Source organism: Danio rerio, chromosome 12 (genome assembly GCF_052040795.2).
Source record: "Danio rerio strain M-AB ecotype USA chromosome 12, GRCz13ab, whole genome shotgun sequence".
NCBI classification, from domain to species: domain Eukaryota; kingdom Metazoa; phylum Chordata; class Actinopteri; order Cypriniformes; family Danionidae; genus Danio; species Danio rerio.
Genome location: NC_141032.1, coordinates 31546916 through 31565020, shown reverse-complemented (window position 1 = coordinate 31565020; position 18105 = coordinate 31546916). Strand labels below are relative to the sequence as shown.

The window sequence follows — 18105 nt, the reverse complement described above, 5'->3', positions numbered from 1 at the left end:
TAGTTGGAATTACATTTTTGGCACATACAAACATAATACATACATACAGACACTTAATACAAGTGCGCTCTATTATATTCTATTTTGGATAATTTACGTTTGGTCATCTTTAAACAATTAATAAAATCAAAGAAGAAGTATATCATTTTGTTTGCATACACTATTTTGCGTACATTGGTGGATTTGATGCTCTATTATCAACAGTTGCTATTGGTGCTCAATTATTAAAAACGTTCAAATTTGTTTCTGCTTCATATTTTTGTAGAAACCATGATAAATGTTTACTTTCAAGATTCTTTGATGTACAGACCATACAAAGGAACATCATTTATTTAAAACAAAACATTTTGCACAGTTCCTGAGGATTTACCCTGTAATTACACTGGTATCAAAACAAGGTGAAACCTTCTAATGCAGTGTTAGTTCTGCCATTGTTATTCTAATACAGTGTTTAAAAGCACATGGTATGCAAACAGGTGTGGAAGTGGGAAATACCTGCAAGTACATACTATTGTAAAATACATATTATTGTTACCAAAGTCCTGTTAAACATTTGAACTTACAAATACTATTCAGAGTGTTCTTACATGTGTAGTTACACCAATATTCCACAAGTAAATACTATGTACGAGTGTGTAAATATACTGTAGTTACATACTACTTAAACATCTAGTTACCATGTAAGTTCACAGGTATAAGCAACTATAAAGTGGGCCGAATGTTACTTTAGATATGAAGATATGAAGTAACGCAACATCGATAACCATTAGAAATGCTTCTTGGCAGCAAATCTACATATTAGAATGATTTTTGAATCATATGGCACTCAGTAGAGTAGTGCTGCTGAAAATTTAGCTTTGAGTCACAGCAATGATTAAAATTGATACTAAATACAAAGACAAAACTGTTATTTTAAGTAATATTTCACAGTATTACTGTCTTTATTGCATTTTTTTCTCAAATAATAGTAACTTTTAAACAGTACAGTAGTTACAGCATACCTGCCTAAAAATCTTATCAGTTAATTGCTGTTAAATGTTAAAACTAGGTTTAGATTTGGTTAAGGATTCGATAGCTCTGTCATGGTAATTCTGTTTCTATAAAAAGCAAACATGTACTTGAGGAAAAAAATAAGTGCTCCTTATTCTTGTCTTCAAGTAGAGCATCTATAAATTGCACATGGCCACTTACCTGCCGTTTCAAAACCCATCTCTACTTCTTCTGTGTTTATATCTTCTTCCTCTGGATTCTTGCTCTTATCTTCATCTTCCTGCATATCAGAATCATCTTCCTCATCATCATCATCATCATCATCATCTTCTTCTTCTTCTTCTGAACAGAGTCCAGAGTCTGGACCTGAGCTTTTCTTAGCAGACTTCCCTTCTTCCATCTCCTCCTCATCCTCTTCTTCACTTTCATCCTCTTCACTTTCCTCTCCTTCACTCTTTTCCAGTTCATCTTCACTATCAGCAAATGCAGGCATCTCTGCAGGATCCTCCACTTTCTGTTTCTTCACAGGAGGACCCGTTGCAGTCTTATCTTGCTTTTCCAGTGTTGTCTCTCCCTCTTCATTTTCCTCATCTTCATCCTCTACCTCCTCCTCATCGTCATCATCATCATCATCATCTTCATCACCATCATCCTCCCCTTCATCAGCAAAGACAGCTCTTCTCCTCTCTCTCTGTGTGTTTTCATCCCATTCACGGCTTTCTGTAGGGTTCTGCTTCCTGAAGATTCATTTAGAGAAGATCATGTGAGCATTTAAAAATGATGACAAAGCTTTTTTGTTATAGTCCTCTGCTGTCAATTATGGTAGATTACGACTGCTGACTAAATATATCAATCATACCCATTGACTAAAATCTGAAGTTCTATATATACAACAAAATATATCAATCATACCCATTGACTAAAATCTGAAGTTTCAGCATCATTACTGCAGACTTGTGCCAAGTTCAGATTGACTATCTGGGGTAGCTTTCTGTCAGTAATGTGTTTACACTATAGGATAGACCGGCAACAGGGGGTTCATGCTGCATGACTTTACAATAGGATGAATCGCTGACAACTTTGTCTCGGTTCGAAAATCATATCTCACAACTAAACACACGTGAAAAGTGACATAGAAGCAACGTGAGGTCATAGTACATCTTTTGTTATTAACTACATAATGAGAAAGAAGGCTTTAGTGCCGAAGAAAATGGACTTATTTTGCTCACCTGGCTTTTTAAACTAACTATTTCTCCTCAACTTTTTTCTTTTTCGTTGTGATATTGCTTAGACGACACGTCAAAAAGTCATGAGTGCTCCTGCCAAATTTACATTAGTGTTTTCTTTATTTCTTGGCTCCAATTAGACCAACTTTAACTTCTCCCCCAACCTCCTGAGGGCCTGCAGATACCCATACTAGTGGATGCTGCTCTCTCATTGGCTGTAGGCGATTGCTGATGTTATTTTCAATCAGAACACATTTCACACAGCAAGATTTTAAATCGCAGACAGGTCCAGATATTTAGCATGCCAAAAATAGCTATGTTTCCATCCAAAAATGCTATTTAACTTTATGCACAAAACTGGATTATCGTGTGAGATGTGCGAATAAAGCAGCGTTTCCATCCAACGAGTCAAACAGAACAAAATCGTCACTTCCTGATAAACTGGCGCCAAATGTTGACCAAAACAGCATTTCAGATGTTTAACATTGTGCTCTGCCTGCTGATTTTTCCATTCAAACACATTTTTATCATCACATGATCTCTTATAATAAAATCACATGACCTTTTTTAATGCGCACACTGAAACTGGTTCGGTAAAAGTGTTTCCATCGTAGGTTAAAGCGCATCTTTTCTTATCAAATAAAAAGTTTATCCTACTCAGTTATGCACATGTTTTTTATGCGCATATCCAAAATGTGAAATAAAGAAGTTGGATGGAAACATAGCTTATACAATTTTGTCCTTTAATTAAGGGTGTCACGATTCTCCAAATCCTCGATTCGATTACATTTTCGATTCTTAAGTCACGATTCGATTCGATTTTCGATTATGAATAATTAATTAATTAATAACAAATTAATTTTTTGTAGCCTACCGTTTAAACTACCTGACCTGTATGGTCTTTGTTTTACCCATAAACAAATCATGCAGTAAATGAATAAAGGCAAGATACATACATAATTACCAACTGTCAATCACTTTTTTCTTGTGAATAGGCAGTGATCTGAGACGTTATTATGGCGTCGGTAAAAAAAGGTGCACAACCAACAGGAACCAGCCAACAGTATCTGAGGTGTTTGCTAAAATGACTAAGTACTAGTGTGAAAGTAAAAGATTGAAGCAGTCTTAACTAGGTTAATTAGGTTAACCAGGCAGGCTAGGGTAATTAGGCAAGTTATTGTATAAAGATTGTTTGTTCTGGAGACAGTCTAAATAACAATTAGCTTAAGGGGCTAATAAATTTGACCTTAAAATGGTTCATAAAAAATTAACAACTGGTTTTATTCTACCTAAAATAAAACAAATAAGACTTTGTTCAGAGGAAAAAATATTATCAGACATACTATCAACATTTCCTTGCTGTGTTAAACATCATTTAGGAAATATTTAAAAAACAAAAAAACAAAGGGGGGCTAATAATTCTGACTTCCATGTTATATATATTTACAGTAATTTTTTAATGTTTCTAAGAAAACTTATTCAGTTCATCAAGGCTACATTTATTAAATGTAAAAAATGTTAAATTGTTAAATATTTATCAAAATTTTAAATAACTACTTTGTTATTGTATGTAGTTTCAAATAAAAATTATTACTCCAGACATTATTACTATTAGCATTAATAAATATAAAAATAATTAATATTAGTGATTTCTGAAGGATCATGTGAATGGAGAAATGAAGCTGAAATTTCATCTTTAAAATCACTGGAATAAATGAATAAATTAAATGATAAACTACTTTTGAACAGTTATTTTATAGTGCAACATTTCACAATTTGTATTTATGATGAAATAATTGCAGCCTTGGTGAGCAGAAGACGCTTAGTTTAACATATTTAATCATACTGACCCCAAACTTTAGAGCACTTGTGTATAGAATATTTTATAAGCAAAAATGTGCACTTTAATTTTAACAACCCACAGACATCGTCACCGAATATAAAGCAGAGGTCAGACTTTCTCATATATACAGAGCCTCATTTCAATTGTCAGGTTTTGTAAAAATTGATCTATTGAATCTATTAAAGTAACGTTGGTTAGAATTCTGCATTATAGGCTTAAATTATAGAGAGACATAGCAGATGAACCGAGACTGCATCAAATCAATGTATATCTTTCTTTCGAGCTGTCAGTGCGGAAATGAACAAAACAACAGGCCTAATACAACATACTATACGATTAAAATATGGAAAAATTAACAGATATTAACTTCGGTCAATTTTCCTGACGGATAAACAGAGATCAGGCTGGATAAACAGCTCTCTGTAATTTTTCGATATATTCGCATTTACTGGTTAGAATGACATCTCGCCCTGCTCATCATTCTCTCTTCATATAGCCGCATATATGGCTATTACACGATCATAATATACTGTGATATAGCCTGGGTCGTTAGTTCGTTGCATTGTTTTGTTTTCTCACTACAATCGATCCGCTCAGTAGGGCAGAGACCGTCTCATTCAGGCGATCTCGGACTGATTGATTTGGCGCGGATGCGAGCGCAACTGCTTGATATATGCCAAACAAACCGCGCTAACGGGGGAAACGACACAGATTCCGAAACAAACGTCTACGTGTGAAAGCACCGTAAAATTGTATTTGCACACAATTGAAAGACAGTCGCAGAACGCAGCTCTGGCTCGATCTGTCAGGCAACAAGGCAGCACTGTACACTGGCCCAAACGTCTCGCACGCTGGCCCCGGGCTATCGGACAGTCCTTATTGTCGAGCCCTGAAGGTTTAAGCTCTGTCGATGGGTCTCCTGCGTCTGCACAGTTTAACAAGCACTTTATCAAGCGTGTTTTTTTCCCACTTGGCAAGCCAAGCTGACGTGACATGGGGGCGTGGCAGCATCGACGATTCTATTTTTTGATTCCATAATCGAAAACGAGCATTAATTTCGATCGATTTCGATTGACACCCTTACCTTTAATACAAACAGTTAGATATATGTAAACTGTGCCTTTAAAAACTCAACATAAACAACATGAGCATTTATAACAAATAAACAAACGTAAATATCCCACTCGCTTTCTGAGCCCTGTCTAGTGAATTCGTTTTTACACCCCTATGATTGGTCACGCGCTCAACAAGCTGTGATTGTCTCTAACGCTACATCCATGATAGACCCGGAGGAGAAAACTCTGCAGGCACGCACTTGTGTCTGAATTCAAAAGTATCACTCTAACGGTCGAGAGGAGAGGAAAAGTCATGCCAGCAGGTCAAATGGGCCACAGTGAGAGAAAAGGAGTACTTTCATTTTGTCAATCTCAGTAAAATAGGGAGTTTTGCTGTTAGTATCAGTGAAAGACTGTCCAGCAAACACGCATGCAGCAAAATTGTGCACAGTTTCCGAGTTAAGTAGTTGAATCGTTGTAAATACTCGTGTCCGCCTCCCTCGCCATAGTAAGCTACAGAGACAGAGCGCATATGAGATAAATGTTCCTGAATAGTCTGCGTCTGCACTGCAGTGCACCGAAGAAACAATTAATTTTGACACCCCTAAGTATGATGGTTTTAAAAGCTGGTCATTTTTGAAATTCAATTCAGTTCATCTTCATTTCTACAGTGCTTTTACAATGTAGACTGTGTCAAAGCAGAAATGGACATTGTGTGTAAAACTAACATTTGAGCTTTTTAAAAAAAAACGGCCAAAATTGTTTTCATTGCTGTCACATCTGGTACATTACAACGCTACTTTGGAACAGTAATTAACAAATCTTACCCGTTTTCCTCCACCTCCTCTGGTGTCAATGCAGCAGTTCCAGTGAACAGCGACACTTTGCTGGCAGCCATTTTTGCATCCAAAGTTGCTTGTGTTCCAATAAGAGACTGAACAAGTTCAGTGGTGGGCCGCACCTCCTCCTGAGACAGACATTTCTCACACCATTAAAACACTTAATATCCATCAGATCACAAATCGTCTTTAAACCCCAAGGTCATATTCGCTGATGGAACAAAATTGAGTGTAAAAAGTGTTATTACTTGGTGTAATAAGCTGTGACTGCACTGTAAACTGCAGATATTATTGCGACTGGTATTAAATCAGCTGTAGGTAATGTTGTCACAGGGGACGTGCAGAGACTGAAATCTGACCTGCTGCTTCTTGGCATGTCCGGAGGGCATATCGATGTAGACGGCATCCTTATCATAGACCAATCCCCCTACGCCAGCCATAGGGGCGTATAATAACCGCTCCTTTACATTCAGTGCTCTCTTCTTGATCACCTCTGGTAAAGGACAGGGGTCCGGGAGGAAGCCAACATCCGAGACGGTGAAGTCTCCTACACCTGTAGACAGAGTTACAGAACATCTATCACCTCTTCAAATGATTTAATATAATTGAGTGGTTTTATCTATTTTTTTGTGGGAACCAGGATAAAATTATTTTCCAGAACTCTTTGATAAACAAAGTTTTTTAAAAAAAGCACAAGTTTATTTAAACACTGCAAATGTTTTTTTCAGTCACTTTTAATGGATCCTTGATGAATAAAAGTATAACTTTTTATCGCATCCAATCAAACTGTCAACTAGTCAAATTAATGATATACCAACATGGAGCATGTATTTGATTTGCCCTCATCTATAAAAAAAAAATTTTTGGAATTTAACTTATGGAATGTGTAAAAGTTTTTAATTAAATCTAGGCTCTTATAAAAAGCAGTAGAGTATTGGTTACAAAGAGCATTCAGCTTTGTACAAAATAAGATACTGGTTTGCCATGTACAAAATGTTAATTTTTTGTAAATGTTAATCTTTTAGGAAACGTAAGGTTTCCTAAAGCAAAATCTGTTAACAATTTCTTTTTTTAATAATAACAATATCTGCAAGGAAATTGGCACATTTTAAAGATAACTCACCAGGAATGTGGACCTGAGATTTGTTCTTCATGAATGTCCCTCGCAGGTATCCGTACAGAGAGACAGTTCTGTCACATTTGGGATTTAATCGAATAGCCTCGGGATCAGTAAGATCCTCCATACTGTATGGAACAAAAACAACAAATCATTGCCAGTTATAAAAGACACCACTATATGCTTTTTAAGATGGACAAAATAAAGAGCATTGTTATCCTAACTCAGTTATAGGAACTAATCATCAGGTTGGTCCCCAAAAAAATTATTTTTCTATTTTATTTATTTATTATTATTATTTTTTAATCGGGCCACTTTGCTGGTTGCATTTGCAACGTCAATTAGAACTATGAATTGACCTAATCATTTAAGAACTAATAATTGTACTTTTCCACACTTGCAGCTATTAAAGAATGGAGGAGCCAGTGATTAAAGCAGTTTGTTGTGGGATTTGTAATAAAAGAGATTGAATAAAGGTGTAAAAGTTGTGACCACTTGTGGTGCTTCAATACTCTAAAAAGCGGGGCACACCAAGCCGACGCCAAACATCTAGCGATGATGAAAACCAACTGTGTTGTCGCCTTGTGCTGACTCACATCTGGTTCCATCTGGACCAAAAACTGCATGTGAATACACGGAGTGGATGGCAGCAGGCTAAAATGAGAAAGCGCATTCTGTGTCTGAGAGGATGCTTCTCTTCACAGATCCACAGGGGGTCAACTCAATCCAACATTATCCCAACAAGAGGAGAAGTGTGGAACACAGATCAACTAGCTGTCTCAACAAATGGGATTTGTGTGTCCTGGCCTTAAGGCTAAAAAAACACAATGTCACAGACAAAGGCAACAGACAAATGTCATTAACATTAGCTTTCTTTATGTCTTGTAACACAAGAAGGTCGCTGGTTCGAACATCGGCTGTGTCAGTTTGCATTTCTGTGTAGAGTTTGCATGTTCTCCCTGAGAACATGACTAACCAGAAAAGAAAATGAATGAATGAATAAATGAATGAATGAATGAATGAATGAATGAATAAATTGTAACACTTTAAAATACTGTGCCAGTGTTGTGGCATGATTTGACCAAGCAGCATCAATCACTTAGTTTACCTGTAGTTCCTACAATGCTTTTGAGTTAAACCCTACTCTGAAGTAAGCTCTAATTAAGTTCAACTATAACACAATCCTAAAATTAAAACAACTCTCAGTTACTGTGGTGCAAACACAGCATAGACAAGTACTTTATTCAATAGTTAAATGGGCACAATGTAAATGTTCCTCTGTTGCAAAAACTCCTATGTACAATTTGTTTTTCTGTTCACTCACCGGTCAGCCAGAACATAGGGGTGAGATGTTTGCCAGACAAGAGGCCTGAACTTCATGACCGAGATGAAACGGCCAAGATTCTTCACTTCCTGTATCTGATACTCTCCGTACACCATTCCAGACAGGTAAAAGAGTTTGGCGCCCTGCAAGATTCACTGTTCAGACAATATACAGTTCTCTTCAATGATAAGTCTGTTAAATAAAGGGTCTCTGACGTACCTGGAAAACTTCAGTCCAGAACCGGTCTTTAAGGCGTTTCTTTGTTTTTCTGAGTGTCTTGTTGTTCTTAAAGGAGTCCAAATGTGTGAGGACCCCCATGATCCGAGGGAAGCCATGAACTTGGCAAATATTCAGAAACTCAAAGGTCTCCATTTCAAAGCCAAAACTTGCATCAATCAACATCAGAACCTAATAAGTCAAATAACAGAACAGTCTTAAAAGAAAACATAACACAGTCTGTTGATCAAATAATAGGGGTGTCAAAATTAATTGTTTCTTCAGTGCACCGCGATGGAGACGCGGACAATTCGGTATCGGTTCAGTAATAATCATAACCAGTTATTATTGACGTCATTTATCTCATATGCGCTCTGTGCACAATTTCACTGTGTGTGTTTGCTGGAACAGTCTTTCACTGACATATACAGCAAAAGCCCCTATTTCACTGAGATTGAGAGAATGAAAGTACTTCATAGTACTCTTTCTCTCTCTCTCTCTCTCTCTCTCTCTCACACACACACACACACACACACACACACACACACACACACACACACACACACACACACACACACACACACACACACACACACACACACACAGTGGCCCATTTGACCTGCTGGCCTGGCTTTTCTTATCCTCTCGGCTGTTTTACAGCGTTACTTCTGGATACAGAAACGAGCGCGTGTCTACAGAGTTTTCTTCACCGTGTCTATCATGCATCAGCTGTGATCGCCGCTGCCACCTGCCGCTTATCAGTGTCACTTTTCTGTGAAGAGCGCAGTGCGCAAGAGCCAATCGCAGCGATCAAAGAGGTGTAAGAGAACTAGACAAGGATCAGAAAGTGAGCTGGATATTTATATTTGTTTATATTATTTGCTAAATGCTTGTGTTGTTTAAAGGCACAGTTTATATATCTAACTGTATTAAATGACAAAATTGTATTACAGATAGTATACAAATATTAATATATTCATACATTTTAATACAAGAATTGCTGCTGTAAAGAAATATAAAACTGTGTATGAAAAGCATCATCAATGCACCGTTATGCACCGAAATATCAAATTGAACCGAATCGATGGCATGATAATCGTAAGCGAACCGAACCGTGAGGATAGTGTAGGTTCACAGCTCTATCAAATAATGTGTCAAAAATGTTTTTTCATTTCAGTTTTGTTCACCATTTATCTATATTTCAGCACAGACTCTACTTTTGTTCAGAATGGAAACATTGCATAAAAATAGACTATATTAAAATACTATTAATATGATATTAAAAGAGACGTGCAATGTTTAAAAACTTCCAAATACTTCTATTCCAAATAAATGCTTTTCATTCAAACTTTATATAATACAATATAAATTATTATAATTTGGAAAATTATTGATTTGCACTTTTTTAATATTGATAATATTAAGAAATCACCAAATTTAGACTTTTATTAATATTTGTAAAGGATATTGTGAAGACTTGAGTAATACCTTCTAAAGTAGTAAATAAATACTCCTTTACAGTAATATTATTTATAGCAATAACATTAAATATTAACCACAAACCTTTGCAAAACTAAAATATATATAAAACAAAACAAAATTTAGAACAGTAGTATAAACATTTGCATTTAAATTTTTTTATATATATTTTAAGTAATGTCCTGTTAATAAAAATTTAAGCATTAATTTATCTCAAAGCAGTTTTACAGATAGTTGACAGAGGTCTGCACTCACCAAATCAGCAACCTTTGCCAAATCAATCATGCTGTTGATGTCATTGTTGCACTCAATGAAGGTCAAGCGGCGTTTCTTTCCTACAAACATTTGCAAAAAAAATTAACTCACATTATATCTTATTTAAAAAATTAGTCAGAACGCTTTGAAAGCAAAATAACTATCAGTTATACTCTTACAAAAAAGTGACACAGTATAGAGTATGTTACTAGCATGTTTAAATTAGACGTGTAACAGATCACGTTGATCCATACAGATCACAATCCACAGTTCGGAACGCACGTGACCCACAGATCGATAACTTTTTTGAACTTGAAGGTTAGTCTAACATTTATAAAAATTACAGAGACATCGCCTCCTGCATCATTCAGATCACATGTATGAAAGCATTTTGGCTTTCCTGTAAAATATAATGATTACAGAAAAAGTTGTGGTGGGACCTAAATGCTTTCTTAGGTTATTAATTAAAGGTGTTTTCTGTCACTGTTTGTTTAGCTTGCATTAATCTATTCAGTGTAAAGCTGCACAATTAAACATTAAAAGATTGTGACCTCAATTCAAACCCGCACAACATGAATAATAAATTATAATAATTTGCACGTTTATTAATCCTTCAAAGCGCTGCATTTAAATCTGTGTTTGATCAAGAAAGATTCAGTTTTTTTAAGTCAGTGACAAACGATTAAATAACAGAGAAGTGCAGGAACAACAGTTTATATTTCTTATGTAAACACTGATGTTTATGGTAAAGATTAAAATCACTGTTTAATAAAACTTGACCCTGGTGAATGTTGTAGCAATTACATGGTGTAACTAACAGTAGGCGACAAACAACCATCAAAATTACGTCACTGAGTATTTTTTCCAAAATGATCCACCAATGAAACATGAAGTTTTATCTGTGAATTGTTGAGTCATTAATTGAAAATAAATATGATATGTTGTACAAGATGCTGAATTTCTATATTTAGCCTCATCTGCAAGAGCAGCAAAGATAATTTTTCGTATTAAATATTTTCCTTTTTTTCAGCTGGCTCTGGTCCGATCAGTGACTCAAAACCATAGTTTGATCCGGACCGTGAGATTTGTGATCCGTTACACCACTAGTTTAAATGAGAACAATTAATCATAACCTTGCATAATGTATTAGAAAACTGACCAGATACTATAGTCACAGGTCCACAGATGTCAGAAAGCTTCTGGCGTGTGAAGTTTTTGATCAAGCATCGAATCAGAGTGCTTTTGCCCACTTTAGGAGGTCCCATCACCACTATAACAACAGGCGGAGGCTCCAGAGGCGTCCGGTCAACAAGGGGAATGTGATGTTTCTTTGTTTTAATATCCTGTGCCCTACAAAACAACATTAAGAGCCATTAAAATGAATGAAAAATCATTCTCCTTTAGTGATAAAAGTAAAAGCTATGCACTTATTGACATAGAAATCTGCTGATACACTGGATAAAGAAAAAAACTGTGGAACTTTAAAGATGTCTGAACACTAACCGATGGAAGGTTTTTGCCATGCGCACAGCTGACTGGACACTAAACGCTCGTGGGTTCCTCTTGCGCTCATCCTGCTCTGGTTCGGTGCCCTGCTCCTTCTTTCTGTTCTTCTTCTGGGCTTTGGGTCCGCTGTGCTTGTGCTGGTGGCGCTTCTGCTCTTTCCTCTCCATCTTCTCCATCTTTGCTCTTGTGTGGAGAATAAGACAGATTGTCTGCAATGAGCTTTGACTTCACAGATGCAGATGTTTCATGTTTAGCAATTGACTGGGCTCAATTCTCATTCATTTTAATAGAAAAATCTAACTAAAGAAGCAAGGTTGTTACATGTTTTTCACTGCACATTAACATGTAACGTCTGACGTCAAAACGTATTGACCATTCAGCATCAGTATAATATTAACTTACTTTGTAAGCATTCACCAATAACAGTTGTTGACAATTATAAACTGTCTAAAACAGAATAAACTGCACATTGCTTAATCTTTCTACCGTCAAACTGTCTAGCAATTACAAAGAAACCTTCATAAACAACGGAACTTGAAATTACATATTGTTTATAATCATTATGAGAAATTTTACATGAGAATGACATCTACACATATCCGTTTGTCTTTTAATCTTAACTTTAATGCAACTGCTGTGCGTTTTTAGGACAGAAAATGCAGGCTCACCTTTTGCGGTTACAGTTTATTTAAATCCGGCGCATTTATGATCTCAGAGTTGTAGGTGTTTATTCATGTTTTTAAATCACAGGCACACAACGTGACTCTCTCCACTGTTTACACGTGTGCAGCACTTCCGGTTAGCGGTGGAAGTGGTTGCGTTCGGCACAGGCTGTCGTGTCGAACAGGATCTTCACATGAAGATCCGTATTACACGTTCCGCTTGTAGAGGATTATGTCACTTTTAAACACAGTGGATGTTGATAATATGGTGACGGTAAAACTGGACGATAAAGCAACTTGTTAAGCAACATAAACGCAATAATAAGTTCGTTTTTTTTGTGCCTGCATTTTCTGAGAGAAAACGGACTCTCTTCTGTTGTCAGTCTAATCAGTAAACAGGAAGACGTGTAACACCAAATATATACATTGTCATACATATATATATGATAAATTGTGACCTAAAGTTTGTTAAAGTTAAGTAGACTTAAAGTTTCGCTTTGTTAAACATAATACAACGAAGGTTCATTAATAATTTGGAAAAGATTGAAAATTGTTAACTGTTTTGCTTTAGGATAGTAGCCTATTGTTTCATACAACTGATGAATTTATGTACTATATACTCAAACTATATACTCAAGAAGTTACTGAAAAGAAATTCACAGGGATTTACAGGAGAGGAGTCATTATGTATGGTCCCAAAAGAACTGTGTAACCATTACTTAATGAAAATAAAACAGGTGATTCTGTTCGGCTTGAAACTTCAGCTTGAAAAATACAGCGCTCTCTTGGGGCCTCTACAGTCAAAAAATACTCTTTTGTTAAAAATCTCAGGGTCATTTTTGACTCAGATCTGAAGTTTGTTAAGCAAATTAACTCTGTGTATTTAAACGTATGTATTTAAAGCTTTACATGGACTTGCCCCGGCCTATATATCTGAACTCTTAAGTTTATATCTTCCCCAAAGATCTCTCAGGTTCCCTGCTCAGCTCCTAATTGTTCCAAAATCCTTGAAAACAAAAGGAACACATTACCGAGCATCATCTACATCAATTTATAGAAGTTTTTATAATATAATAACACAATAGTTTACATCCTGTATATATGTTAACATCTCTGTGTTAATATTTATGATACTGATACTGACTAAAACATGCACCAAAACTCTAGCAAACAATACAGCAATTATACAGCGCCATCAAAAAAAATAAATAAATAAATCTCAGCCAGACTAATTGAATAAGAAACTAAATAAAATGACATGTAAAAAGGAAAGAGAGAAAAAAAATGGTCACACTTTACAATAAGGTTCATTAGTTAATGTTAAGTAATGTATTTACTAACATGAACAAACAATGAACAATACATCTACTACTGTATTTGTTCATGCTAGTTAATGTTAATGAAAATACAGTTGTTCATTGTTAGTTCATGTTAACTCATGGTGCATTAACTAATGTTAACAAGCATGGACTTAGATGTTAATAATGCATTAGTAAATGTTCAATTATGATTAATAAATGCTGTACATGCGTTGTTCATGATTAGTTCATGTTAGTAAATGCATTAACTAATGAACCTTATTGTACAGGGTTAACAAAAAAATATTACCAAAAAAGATATTAAAGAGACATTATTTACCACATGTAAGGAAGGGGCCCCATATTTTGTCATACATCTTCTATTTGCCAAGTCTAGAGAAACATAACCTTTCCAGCATGAGGGCAGGAACCATTTCAGCTAACCATTAAAAAAGTTTTATAGGTGTCGTGGATTTTCACTCCATCAGAATTTCTTTATTGGCCAGCACCATGCCAAACATAGTTGATGTTTAGGCCAAGTTAGAGCCTGGTCTGGACATCCAAACAATGCTAATTTCATCTCAATTTTCATTAAGTGTTTTTTAAAAAAAAATCTGCCAAAACCTACTTCTTCTCTCTAGTTTATGGATAATTTAGTTTTTTTGTTTGTTTGTTTTTAGGACCCATTGACTATACCAATTTTTAAAATTTTTAGTTTTTTCATTTTACTGTAGCATATATTGTACTGTCTTGCTAACTGTTTTTACTGTTGCCATGTTTGTGAAGCACTTTGTTTAACATTTATGTTGTTTTAATGTTGTTTTAAGTTGACCTATTGATATACTAACCATTTTATCTTAGTTTCTTAAGTTTAGCATTTAAAAACACACTCTATAAATTTTTTTGAGCAATTGGTTTTGTGAATAGTAAAAGGTTTTTCGTGAGATTATCAAATATTGATGTTGGTAAGAAGTCACCCTTTAGGCTATGTCAGGGATGTAATATGTTCAGGCATGTTAGGGGCATTCACTGAAGGGAACCCACTCTGCAGTTCATATTGACTGTCAACGAATGATTCATCTAATTTCTTTTTGATAATAAAATATATAAAAGTAGAAAAATAAAAAGGCAAGCAATCCAGAAGACACAAATTCATACATTTTAGCATTTTATTTCAAATAAATATACAATAATTTACAAAGTGACAGTATAGGCTGTGTGAACTGCATTAAATGTAGTAATAAATACCCCAACTGCACCAAAATACCTTAAAAAAAGAGCATAAAGAATAAATAAGCTAGTGCAACCATAGGCTATTCATTACAATCTACATTTGGTATAAATATAAATAAATAAAGTCCATAAATAAAAGTTCAATATGCATATGTGATATTGCTTTGTAACCTGCACTTGCACAATACCATGCGCCCCATATAATACAATTCAAAAATAAAAATGCACCCCCTCAATACTAAAACACTGTTTGTCTCTGTAGGTTATGGATGTTTGCAAGATTGCTAAAGATCCATCTGGCCATTGAAGCTCCACCAGGCTGGCTCCATTTCCCCGAGCACATCCTCCAGACACTGAGAAGACAGATCTGGAAGAGGGGCCACTGGCTGCTCCTCTGTGAGCCTGTCCCATGGGCTGCCACAGCTGGTGTAAGGCACAGATGGAGAGCAGTTCTCCAATCCCATGTCCCAAAATGCAGAATCAGAAGACGCAGGAGATGTTGAAAGTGACTCCATGCTACTAGGGCATCCAACTCTGGTGCTTCCATAAGGGTAAGGAGGTGGTGGATAGAGAAAAAATGGACTCTCATCCTTGTAGGAATTCCCAAAATTCTCTGCTGCTACATCCCATGACTCAGGAGAGATCTGTGTGCTTCCAGCATAGCTCCAGCTGTCTGGTGTTGCTTGCAGATCAGATGGAGAACAAGAGCTGGTTCCCATCAGTCTGGTTTGTCGAGGCTTTACAACAGGTGTGCTGTAGTCGCTTGGAGGAAAGGTAAAGTGCTGTGGAGATGTTTGAGACATCTGGATGTTGAAGGGTGACTCCTGAATGCCTCTCTGTTGAGCGCTGACTCCCACAGAAGCCATGTGAGGAGGTAAGAAAGGGCTAGGAAGAGGAGATTTGTTGTCCAGCTGTGGGGAGCTCTGAATGGCTCTGTTCTTTAGGGTTCTGGCTCTCTTGTTCTGGAACCATACCTGGGAGAAGAAGAAGAATTCAGTTAGGATGTGAATTTATTGGAATATTTACACTAATTGAAGTTTATAAAAACTGTTTTTGTTATCAAAATTGATCTTGACATACCTGAATACGTGATTCTGGCAGGCCAGTGGCTTGAGATAGACTTTCTCTGACACTAATGCCAGGATAAGGGTCCACATTAAAAGCCATTTTGAGAAGTTCCAAGTGTTCTTTGGTGAAGCTGGTTCTCTTCCTGCGGCCTGCAATCTTACTGGCCTGTGAGTTTCCATCTTGAGCTGTAAAAGTAAGCAGATATGTCATTTTTTTTTTCAATGGTAGAATGAAAAATTACTTAAAAATGTGTTTTAAATATTTATAGAAGTAAAATTAGTAAGTTATTCTTACCAATGCAGTCAGTCCACATGTCTTTCATTGAGTATTTTGCAGCTCTCTTGCAGAAAATAAGTAAGTCAAGCTTGTCGCTGCTCCTTGTGCTACTGATGAAGAACTGAGGGTAGCCACTATTTAAACCTGCCCAATTAAGTCCAGAAGGGGCCGTGCTAACACTTGGTCACTTTGAAGTTTGAGTGAGCTCTGTGATCCTTAATGGCCAACTCACACCTTTTTCGGTGCCACACCTTAATTTACACGTCATTCTTCACAAAAACTTGATCAATTTGCAAAACATGGCAAAGCAATTTGTAAGACTGTTAATGGAAACATAACTTATGATGTAAGTGTTACTGCTGAAAGATTTTTAAAAACATGTCAAAACAAGTAGTAAGTATGGAAATTTAATTTATGATATGTGCTACTTCATGATAATACCAAAAATAGTATAGATGAAATATATGAATATATTTGCTCATTATATTTCATTTACACATAATTTAAATCACTTAAATAAATACAATTTAAAAATGCAAAGGTTGATTTAATATTTATTTAATGACAGTGTTTAAATAAAAAACAAGTAATTTATTTTACACAGCAGAATAACAATATTTATGTCAATTTAATATGTTTATTTCATAGAGTACACAGTGTGAGATTTGTAAATGAATCATTGTGGCCATACATTTAGCTTGAAATTAATTTAACTGAATCGAATTCAAACTTGAATTGAATTATATGCTATACAACTGCAGGTTAATTGTGTTTATATATAATATCTTAAACTGTTAAATGCTTTTAGTTACTAGTTAATTAGTCAAAGTTATTAGTAAGTAATAACCTTATTTTTTCCGAATTCCGATTATTATTCCAAAACAATAGTTATTGTGAAAAGCGCTACACAAATAAATAAACTTGACAGTTTGTGATCATATCAAACATAAGTGAATAAGAAATTTTAAAGCAATATTTAAAATATGTAAGTATTCAAAACTTATACTGTTTAATATTCAATATGTATCAATAATGTATGTTTATATTATGTGAATTCTGTGAAGTCATATATATAATTCAATATGCAAAAGCAGTAAAATACAATTAATAATTAATTTTAAAGTTTAATGTAATATAGAATACATAATATTTAATGAATTATATTTAAATACATTATGCATTAACTATTTCAAAGATATGTAAAAGCTAATACTGATGTTTATTTGACTGAATATAATACCTGGAGTTTTACTAAAACATTACTAAATATTTAATATTGACAGGAATATTTCTAATATTTTTTTTATAATCATTGCATAATGTTTTTCCTCTTTCATTTAAAGCAAGCAGTCAGAATTATGAGAAGTGATCTTAAATGTGATAAATAGTGTGGTTGTGTTAGAACAATCTCTCAACCATGAAAAAAACTATATACTTTATATTTTAAAACAAATTAATCAATACAGTTTTACATATACAATAAAGAGGAAGATTAATCTGCCTCCAAATGTCAGCATTTTGTGACAATCAGAAAAGATTTTGACTTCTGTCATAGGTGTCAACTGGTTTGATTAATGAGTTTACACCCCTTTGATTGATATGCCCCAATCAGTCTACACAATAGCTCATGTAGAACTATTTCATACCATTTGACAACTGGAGATATCCCTTTATTAATATGAATAGACCCCTGTCACAGATGCCTATATGCATAGGAT

The 18105-nt window shown here is 35.2% G+C and overlaps 2 protein-coding genes across 3 annotated transcripts in view; both read right to left on the bottom strand.

Moving 5' to 3' along the window:
* Nucleotides 1-12662, bottom strand: part of bms1 (BMS1 ribosome biogenesis factor) — a 30915-nt gene extending 18253 nt beyond the window's left edge. The window contains exons 1-10 of one of the 2 annotated variants that reach the window (XR_015503483.1): nucleotides 12519-12651; nucleotides 11848-12033; nucleotides 11504-11694; nucleotides 10345-10424; nucleotides 8614-8802; nucleotides 8395-8537; nucleotides 7077-7198; nucleotides 6313-6506; nucleotides 5942-6081; nucleotides 1192-1727 (exon numbers count right to left, since the gene is read on the bottom strand). Coding sequence is in view for 1 of the 2 variants with exons in the window: in NM_001111150.3 (NP_001104620.3) it covers nucleotides 1192-1727; nucleotides 5942-6081; nucleotides 6313-6506; nucleotides 7077-7198; nucleotides 8395-8537; nucleotides 8614-8802; nucleotides 10345-10424; nucleotides 11504-11694; nucleotides 11848-12026 (1774 nt within the window). In the remaining variant the exon portion in view is untranslated. 2 annotated transcript variants of the gene reach the window in all.
* A 2303-nt stretch (nucleotides 12663-14965) lies between these two features.
* mxtx2 (mix-type homeobox gene 2) lies at nucleotides 14966-16502 on the bottom strand. The gene is given in 3 exon segments (NM_001079816.1): nucleotides 14966-16017; nucleotides 16124-16296; nucleotides 16406-16502. Coding segments are annotated over 3 exon segments (891 nt in total). The 5' UTR covers nucleotides 16434-16502; the 3' UTR covers nucleotides 14966-15327.
* Between the last annotated feature and the right edge of the window lie 1603 nt (nucleotides 16503-18105).